Here is a 10,331-nt window from a genome sequence, read left to right as displayed (position 1 = left end):
CCCCCAGCTCTTCTGCCACTGCCTGTCTCTTTGGCCTGGATTGTTGGAAACCTGAATGCAGTTTGGCTCCGGCTTCTGGAGGCTGCTGCTGTGCGAAGCAAATGACTTTGCTGTGAGGGACAGGCCACCTGTTAGTGACAGGGGGGGGGGGCTTAGCTGACAGGACAAGTGTCACTGTGAGGGAAACAGGTTGAAGGAAGACAGGAGAGCAGTTTCCACGACCCCCACATCGGCCCCCTGCATTCACCGACTGTGACCCAGTGCTGGATAGGCAGATCTAAGAAGTACTCAGATCTTGTACTTGAGTAAAAGTAGAAGTACCAGAGTGTAGGAATACTCTGTTACAAGTAAAAGTCCTGCAGTCATTTTTTTGTGAAAGTACAAAAGTATCAGCTTCAAATTATACTTAAAGTAGCGACAGTAAAAGTAGTCATTGTCCATTGCTCTATTTCAGAATAATATATATGATATGTTTTATAATGATTGATCATGAAAGTGTTCTCAAAGCTGGTAAAGGTGCAGCTAGTTTGAATGACTTTGTATACTGCAGGGTAGCTTGTGGATTTGCTCCAGGTGGAACTAAAGTCTGATTTAACACTTGATTATATTTCACATCATTCATCTTCAAAATTGTACTTTAGTATAGTACTCGAGTAAATCTACTTACTGTGTTACTTTACACCACTGAGTGGGAGAACTGAAAGACTCCCATTCTGCCAGTCTTGTGTGATTGTGTGTGTGTGTGTGTGTGTGTGTGTGTGTATTGGAGATGAGAAGCAGGGTGTATCATGTCGGTCCATAGAGTAGGTGGAGCGCTGAAGCCTGTGAGCGCATCTGTTTCAGCTACTATAATTGCGTACGGGGGTATTGATCTGTGGTGGGTGCGAGGGCACTGTACCAGAAGTCCTCGCCCCCCCCATGCTGGCACCCCGCCAGGCTGCTGTCAGGCCTGGCTGTGGGTGAGGGCCAGGGCAGAGGGATCTGAGTGTTCAGGGAGCCTTTACAGAGTGCAACAAAGCATACAAGGTCTCCAATTACATGTTGGTGGGTGGGTGGCATGAGGTGGGACGCCACGCAGGGTCACGAGGCCAGCTGCACCCCCCTGCTGCCGAGCACCTGAGCATGGGATAGCAGGAAAAGTAAAACAGGGCTGGTACAATATACTATCAATAGCTGTTGATTTAAGATCCAAATGCTTTATCTACAGCATAGTTGTTAGCAATGAAAATCCATGTGCAACAATGTAGTGAGGTAAAAAAAGGACGTAAACAAATGCAGTTGTAAGTAAGCTATGTGCATGCAGATATTGGTTTGGATCCTATGCAGTGAATTATCATCTAACACACCTTCACAGTGTGTATTTGAGAATATCAAGATTAGCATTAAAAGGCGGGGGTTTGAGCTAACTCCCTTTGGCCTTTTTTGGGAGGCCTTATTGTGCTCATTTCCAGGTTCTAATCAATATTTATTTAGTGTCTCTACTGTGACATGTCTCCATGCTTTAAAGTGGACCTATCATGCTATATTTGAATAATATAGTGTAGGACCATACCTATAATAAGGCATATTTATACTTTTTATTTTTCAAAATACCAAACAGATCATGCATTTTAGCCATTACTCATTTCACTCAATTTAACACTGTCTTTGCATGGGCTGATTCTGTGAGAACAGCACCATCTACAGGCCTGGCATATACTACAGCGTCTCCAGCGCTTTCCAACGGCAATGTCCGTGGCTGTCTCCTCCCGATTGGTGGAGTTGGCCCAATAGCCGTAGCGCCACTTCTGTGACGTCATAGAAGTGTTCAAATCTGGATCAGTCTGTATCAGATCCGTTGCAGCCTCTTTTTAAGAGATTTGGGTAGGGAGGAAAATAGAGAGGGTTGTGTTTCGTGACACTTGGTGAGTTCCCTGGAACACCGGGGACACATATTCATGTATAAAAGACGTACAAAAGTGCATTTTGCATGATAGGTCACCTTTAAGGTTGGAGCCCAGTCTGCTCTGATTGGTTAGCTGGCTGACTCTGTTGTGATTGGTCAACCTCTTAGAGATGTCCTGCCATTTTGCCGATTACTATCTATAGGCGCTTTCACACCGCAGTACTTTTCCCACAAAGGTTCATCAGAACTTAGTTAGGAGCCGACACCTCCTCATCTCCACCGCTCCCATGTTTTCTTTTGTGTTGCCATAAGTTAGTCTCTCTGTGATTCTGCGCTGGGCTATTGCTAATGCTAATAATGCTACTGCGAGGATAATAAAATGGCGGCTTCACAAAACGTTTTTGGAGTTTTACGGGGCGTGGTTTGCATTCCGCCCAGCCAATCAGACATAGGAACCTTTTTCTGCTACGAAAGTCCCTGCTCTCTAGCAACTAATTTTAGTTCCGGATTTTTTTGGTGTGAACGCAACATTTCGGAACTATATCCGAACTAAAGTGGGAAAAGTACTGCGGTGTAAAAGCACCTAATGTGTTGGAGAGCTAGCCGATAGAAGAGTGAGTGTCCATTCACATGCACTAAAACCTATATAACCCATTCGGAAATAGAAAACTCCAAAAAGCATAAAAGGGCTCTTTAACACTTCATTAACTGCTCTTCTCTCAACACAATCCTTTATTGTACTGAGCAAATAAATGGTAAAGAAAATATGTGTTATGCCGGTTTCCTCTGTGGACCCTGCGTTACGGGTCATCTTGGTTCTGCTGGCTCTAACATTCACCTTCTTCATTTGGGACTGTTTAAGTTGGCTTTTGCTTTCCAACCACACACATCTTCACCACTGACAGACATGAAATGCAAACACATTTTAATTTTTTTTCCCTCCTCCTTTTCTGTCGGATGAATAGCATTCAGTATAAAGGCCCTGGAGCCTGGACGGACTAATCCAAGGATTCTCTCAAATGTGAGAAAAGGCTCCTTGAGCACACAAGCTGCTGCCTTGACTTCATCTGTTTGCATATCTCTTATTCAAATACAGACAGGAGCCACCTGAGCCCGGCTGAGTGTTTCTGGACGTGCAGATGTTGAAATGACTTGAAAGGAAACAGACGTTGCTATAGAATAAACTCAGAAAAACAAGTTCAAGTTTTTTAAATTACAGCTATTTAAACCACTTTGGCAATCTGAGAGAAAACTCATCCAGAAAACGTTTCAACATTTAAGAGGAGGTTTAGGAGTGTAATTTATTTAGGTTTGCTTTATTGACAGGAAACTGGTTTGTTAAGGTGATCCGGCGCTGCTGTAATGAGCTGTTTAACCTTGCTACACTGCAGAGAAATCAATCCAGCGCATTATGTACACACACTCCAATGCCATCGCTGGAGACAACATTTCTAGAAGTGGAAATGAATGGCCTCTGGATGTGACATGGCATCCTTTCTGTTCATTTAGTCCACCAAGAGTCCCAAGGTAAACAAAGCTTTTAACAAGTGCTAAGATATTCATTGTTGCCATCACGAACAAGCCCAGAAAAGGGTATTGCTGCTCCAGGGAATATTTATTCGCCTGTTGTTTTTCCTTTCCACTTAAATAATTTAAGGAGTTGCATGTAAGACAAAGTTGCATTCACTTGCTTCATTATATTTTAATCCCGAGCAAAGGATGCTCAGCGTACACAAGGCATCCGACCAACAACGTTTAATAGTCCCATCTGCAGTTATTGCTCGTAAATCTGCTCTAGCACTGCAAACACATCAAAAATTAAATCCACCTCACCCCGCCCTTCTCTTCTGTCCAGGGATTTGCGTTCAGATGGCTGCCAGATCAAATTCCTCCACAGGTGTTACATTATTTTCAGAGATAACAGCTGGTGGGTTTACACAAAGTTCACCAGGGCTCATAAAAAGAAGCACTGCTCACAAAATAGACAATTATAGCACATTAGGGTGTTAATGTTGTGTAATATAGTTGGCTCTGAGTGTTCAACAATAAGCTGAACTCCCCTTACGGTTGATAAAACTGACCTCCAGTCAAGTATAACTCTGTACATGACACCACAGCTAGGATAGGTCTTCATAGGATTCATAACTAGTTCCCATACAGTAGTGACTGATCATTGTAATTGGAAACCAGCAGTAACACGGCTGTTGTCAAGGTCAGGTCACAGTGTGCTGTGCTAGAATGATGTTACACAGTAAGTGTGAAGTCTAAAGCCTAAGCTCTCTCTCACAAGGTCCCTGCAGTTGTCTCGTTGGCGTTAAACTATCTTGCTCTGGATTCCCTCGAGGTCCGCAGTTAGCTCGGCACTCCCTCCATCACCAAAGCTCCTGACACGTCATCATGGTTATTAATACACTCACATCTGTACCGTCACTGACAGGTGACAGGAGAGCTCAAGCTCTGTGCCATGTATCAAATAAACCTGTGCGTAGAGGGGCGTTGTGATTGGTTAAAGGGGCTTTTTGTAGTTAGTGATATAGGTTTTTGGTGCATGTAAATGGTCTGCAAATGCTAAAATTCCTGTGCTAACTCCCCCCCACCCCGCCTGAAACGCCTCCATTGAACTCTTTTGTTTACTTCTGTAACATAGTGACATCACTATGTAATACACGCATTCCTATTGGCTAGCGCTCCAACACATTGTACGTGATAGTGTAAGGGGCAGGTCATCTCTAAGCGGTTTAACAATCACAACAGAGCCGGCCAGCTAACCAATCAGAGCAGACTGGTGAAAAGAGGTGCTGCAGCACAGGCAGTATGAGAACAATAAAGAGCTTTTTGAACATTAAAGCATGGAGACATGTCACAGTAGAGACACAAAATACAAATATGAACCTGAAAATGAGCATAATATGTCCTCTTTGAAGAATACCCTTTAGCGTATTCATGTAGAGGAATAAATACGTCAATGAAAAGACAACATCAAAGTCTAAAGGATGCTTTGCTGTGACGAATCAGTGGGTGTACTGTGGGCGGCTGGGGTCTTCGTTCTAAATTAAATTCCTGCTGAAACCTCAGAACTCAACAGAACAGCATTAGCTTATATATAGCACGTAGCAAACACGTCCTCCAGTGGCAATCTCACCTCTCTGTGTTTGGTAATGAAATGAAAGTCTGTCGAATGTAAACCGTGCCCCCCAACAACCACCACTTTTAGTCTCCCTGGTTTATAAAGGGGCAGCTGAGGGGTGGAGGTATGTTTTGAAGGTGGCTGCCAGGGCGTTGGGTGTCCATCCCTTGCAGCGAGGCCTCAGGGAGAAGCTTGGGTTACAGCTGCTGGGAACCTGAGGCCTGATGTCTGCATCAAAAGTAAATTCCACTTAACGTGCCACATCCCTTTCCAACATGACCCGGGGGGCGTAGGAGGTCTGAGACTTCTTTATATAGTGCGTGCCATGTTTGTTTTTGCTACCAGGGGGGGGGGATAGGGTACCTTAAATTGGCATGGGGACGGCGGTGTGAGACTGATGGGACATTTGGCACTGCCCACATGTCCAGTAGCTGTTTTGATCCGACTCTCGTGTTTGCAGGAGATATTTGATCAGGATTTATTCCTAAATTCCCTTCGCCATATTTCAGCTGCTGTTGTAATTTTGTGAAGCTAGTGTTACTGAAACATCAACTTCACAGCCGTCATCGGGGCTGATAAACTGCAGAGAGAGAAGCTGAAAGGTCAAGGGTCATAGGCATGTAGTGTGTGCATGGTGTAGGGTTTGTGGGATGACTGGTGTGGAGGCTGGTTCCCGTGTGGCTTTTCTTTAACTCCCACTGGTATTAGAACCATTTTTATTTGTGTTAGAGGGGAGGTGATTCATATTACTGAAAATCACTGGCATACTACGGGTGAGATCTGCCTCTCGCTGCGCATTTTTTCCTCTCATTAAAGGTGTCCGTGCCCAGAGGAGCGAACCAAAGCCTTCCACACATTTCCAAGTAGTGCCAGCTCTGCCTTTTTCTTCTTCTCTTTGTGCGCTGTCTCTCACTGCAGAAGCAACTTGCTGTGTGTGGGTTGAGGCGAGGGAAAGGGTCATAGCTTTTTTTATCGCTGCATTATTTAAGATCCTGCCGAGTTTGTTTTTCTTTCCCCCTTTTAGCGAATTCAACCAAGTCAAAAAGCGCAGCACAATCTTGAGAGAGAGGAAGAAAGGAACATGTAAGTAGTGTAGCCTGCGGTGGGCTATGACTCACGTTGTTCAGATGGAGTGAAAGAACAACAGGTTCAATCGGAGTTTCTTTTGAGCTGTGCTTAAAGCCACCTTTCTCTTAACAAGCTGCAGTGAGAGGTGGTTTGCCTACCAAGCTTGCCTGCAGCTCTCCGCAGGGCGATTATGTCACGGCGGGCCAGTCAGAATGATGTGTATCTCTCTGTTAAGGCAGCTCTACTGCAGCAAAGGCTCTGACTAGGAATATTATTATTATCTCCAGGATCCTCTCCACAGCAACAACGGTGCTGCATTGCGAGAGCTCTGGAGAAAGCAGTTTTTCCTTTAAATAATCCGCCTGTCTGTTATCCTGCCTCTTAGACAATAACATCCAGAAAGGCTTTTACTTCCAACCACCCACGCTGACAATGGGGTAAAGGGTTTACAACAAAAGGATGATGTTGATAAGAGGGACAGTAAGTTTCAGTGACCCGTCCTATCACACGTCCTCAAGGGAGCTGGGATTTAGTTGTGGTTGTTGACCAGCCAATCAGGGAGCAGCGAGCCGTGTCTTAAAGGGCTATCTGGCATCTCGGCTACCCAGAAGCCTGGAGAGCCCGGAGAATTCACCGGTGCTGTGATCGTTATCAGGGGAGACAAACAACCCCCCTGATTCCACCGGGAGATTACCTGGGAGTCTTATGGCTGCCGGCACACATTCGGACATTAAAAAAGGAAAGGAGGCCACGCCCTTTCCAAAGTCTGAGGCGAACACAGCCACCCATATCTCCTGCTGTAGTTTTTCCTTTATCTCTGTCTTTCCCCGGCACAAAGTCTCGTGCAGGAGTTAATCATAGCCCAACGTCTGTGCCACGCTGACCCTAATCTCACCCCTCAAACAGATTCTTCTCTACTTCCCTATTCCCCTGACGAGGGAAAAGAGCCACGCATGCTTTTAAACCACTGAGCTGGGATCCGGTGTTGCATTAATTGAGTTAAATGGATTGCGATGGTAGAGCTGATTTGTCTGTCGGCTTTTATTGCCGCAATTTAGACTGTGCCTCATTGCATTATGCCACTTAATGAGAGCCCTTCGCAGGCGTTTTGTCTGCTGGTATTAACATGCACAGGTTCACTTCACAGGAGAAAGTGGGGCCCCTAATTTCCTGCAAATGTTGGTCGATAATCAACTGAAAGCACTTCCTCTGACTCTGACATTTAATAAATGGGCTTATTTTTATGCCGTACCTGTTTCCCACGTCCTCTTTGTTATAATCTGTAGCGTTGGAATTGTGATTTGTGACCCCCCCCTCCCCCCTCCAGTCAGCCCACCTTCATCCTTCATCCACCGGCCTTTTTCAGGGAGTGTGAGCAGGTCTGGATTCTCTCTGGTGAAATATGCCTTTTCCTTTTTCCTTCATTTCTCCTTATCTGGTTAGTGCTGGCTGTGGGCCTGCTGAGGCGTTGATTTGTGACCCTCTGTCTCTTTAATGCAATGCATGCCTCTGCCCTTCTCCCCACTGATGAAACAGGCCCCTGCATTCCCCTGATAGACTGCTAATTTGTATACTAAACTGACAGGCAGCCGTGATAAGGGCTAGCAACCGCTGCACAGCCAGGGGAGGGGAGGGAGGGGAGCGGTAAGCGAGACGAAGGGTAATATTTTACACAAAGCTCAAGCCTCCCTGCTCCTCTCTCGGCATTCATTTCCCTGCGTCTGTTGCTAGGGGGAGAGGGAGCAGTTGTCAGCCATGGCCCTGTGTCGCACACACACACACTAGGGCTGTACCCGAATATCCGAATATTCGTTCGTTGGAGTACTATTCGGGTTTCAATTTCGTTTTTCGGATATTCGTTTTGTTTGTTTTTTCGTTTTGTCCCCGTTTTCTTTTTTAAATTGAATTTATTGAAATCTCCAATATAAACGTAAGAGCTTGTGCCTTTTAGGGGGATGCTAACACTTAACCATAAAGGTTATTGTTTACTTTCTCCATCTTTATATGTATTCTCCTAGATATTACTTTTCTCCGTTAATCTCCGTCACGTTGTTTCCAAAGCAACAACAACTTCCTGTCTAACTTCCTGCTAACTCTCCTTCAAAATAAAACATGCGGTTTACGTGCCTATGAAAATGGCACTCGGGGCTACGCAGAAATAGGTTTGTGTGTGTGTGTTTGGTGCAAGGGGAAGAGACCAATCCATTCTACACAGTCACTATGGAATTCATTATCATCTTAATGATGCTCCAGTCGAGGCATCGGTTGACAGTTGCGTGGGAGGCCATTTGCCGTCCGTGTTTTATATGCCATGGCGCTCACTGGGGGTTTGCAGCCTCGCTGGCCCCACAGCTGTCTGACAAGCAGGCGAGTTGTGGTATAGCGGTGGGTGGGAATCTGAGGTAAGGGAGATGCGAGGGAACGCTGCTGTGGCTTATAATAAACGACCGCCGGAGAGGTCATTAAGTTTCCAGAACGGCGCGAGGACAAACGCAGGAGATAATTAATTTAGTGCCTCCCGTTGCAGCCTGGGAGCTATAGGCCCGCTGTGAAAGCTATCGTTAAAAGTAGCGTTAGCGGGCATCTGGGGTGAAAGGGTGAGAGTTGTTGAAGTGGGTGCTAATAGAAGTGTTTATCAAAGCGGAGATACTCCCATGTGAACAGAGAATATCAAGCTCCTGCGAAGGTTTAACTGATAGCTGTTTGTTTCTTATCAGCACTGATAAGCTTCTTTATGTCACTGTTCAGAATCATTGTGTGATACAGAAAACAAACAAACTCCATCACCTCAAACCAGGACTTCACATGAGAAACATTCAAGGCTTTCCTTTTAAGCAATTATTGCAGTATTGGCCAATCAGATCTTAGCTTTGGAGAGAAATATACCTCATGACAAGAGAGGGAACTTGAGGTGACAGCAAGTGGGAAATTGGAAGAGAGGTCAGTGAAGGAGGAAGTTGACAGTGATGAAACACCAAGCTGGGGAGCAAATTGTGTGTGTGTGTGTGTGTGTGTGTGTGTCACTCAAGTACTGTCCTGTACTTCCCTACACTTCAGAAGCATTGTACTTCTTACTGAAATACTTAACCTTATTTGCAGTGTTGGAAGTACATTTAATCAAGTACTGTACTTAAGTTATTATTATTGCTACTATTACTAACATCTGAGTACTATATGACATTTATTTTGATATTTAAAGTACATGTTGATACTTTTGGACTTTTACTTAAGCAACATTTGGAAAATATGACTTTTACTTGTAATTGAGTATTTTAAGACCATGGTATTCCTACTTTTACTTAAGTAAAGTAAAGTAATGTAATGCCATGTTCCTGCCCATTACGACAGCACCGAGTGGCCCTGTACTTTTATACAAGACCATGGAGTGTCTTTGCGTACACTATAGGACCTTTAACCCACTTATACAGCTGCACCACAGTGTGTTGTGTCTGATCCTTCGCTCTGTTATGATTACCCACTTGCACAACATGCTCTAAGCTACAGCTGCACAGCTGATTGTCACCTGATTGATTATTTTTCATACTGCCCCTTTAAACTGGTTTGGATATTGAGCTGCTCATCTTGAGGAAAAGTGATTTAAAAAAGCCTGTTTGGTTTGTGGTATATATAAGTGTTGAGATAAGCTGCTTTACCACTTGTCCTACAACAGTCTGTCGAGAACATAGCATGTGCCAAATTGCTCAGAACTAAATTGTAATTATAGTCTTTGCCGGAATGAGCCCACAACAAAGACTTCTAACAGGTTTCTTTGTTTTCACGCCACAGCTGTTGTGATAGCACCGCCAGCCTGTGTGAAAATGATATCTCCACCGTGAGGAATGGCTCTACCTGCTTTACTGAGAATGGGAGGGGGGCGGGGGGGAGAGAGAGACTATTAGGAATTTGCTTTTATTTAGTCTGGCTTTACCCAAACTCTGGCTGTACGGTTTCTTCCAGTTTGGTAATAACTCGCTCAGCTCAGAGGAATGCGGGGCCTGCAATGGCAGCTCAGATCATCAGATCAAAGGTAGATGGACGGCCCGGGGATCGTTTGATATAAAGCAGGAGGTTCGGGGGGGGATGTAGGGAGAGAAATTGGTCTCTCAGCAGTCTTTACTAAATTAGGTTAATTGAATCTGGGTAATAGCTGACCTTCCTGTCTCGGTGAAATCACAGCCTTAACTGATCAATGCCTTTCATAAATCTGTGCCTGAAGGTCATTCAGTTGATTACCCCCCCCCACCAACCATC

At 44.9% G+C, this 10,331-nt stretch overlaps 1 protein-coding gene across 1 annotated transcript in view; it reads left to right on the top strand.

Moving 5' to 3' along the window:
- The window catches only part of LOC104955405 (cadherin-18-like), a 139,520-nt gene that overhangs the window by 106,758 nt on the left and 22,431 nt on the right, over positions 1-10,331 (top strand). Inside the window, exon 7 of the mRNA XM_010782731.1 lies at positions 10,038-10,107. Within this exon, the coding sequence (XP_010781033.1) occupies positions 10,038-10,107 (70 nt within the window). The remainder of the gene's footprint in view (positions 1-10,037; positions 10,108-10,331) is intronic.

This window comes from Notothenia coriiceps, unplaced genomic scaffold (assembly GCF_000735185.1).
Source record: "Notothenia coriiceps isolate Sejong01 unplaced genomic scaffold, NC01 NC01_scaffold00024667, whole genome shotgun sequence".
NCBI classification, from domain to species: Eukaryota; Metazoa; Chordata; class Actinopteri; order Perciformes; family Nototheniidae; genus Notothenia; species Notothenia coriiceps.
The sequence above is the reverse complement of the archived record's forward strand: the minus strand, read 5'-3'. Positions and strand labels throughout refer to the sequence as shown.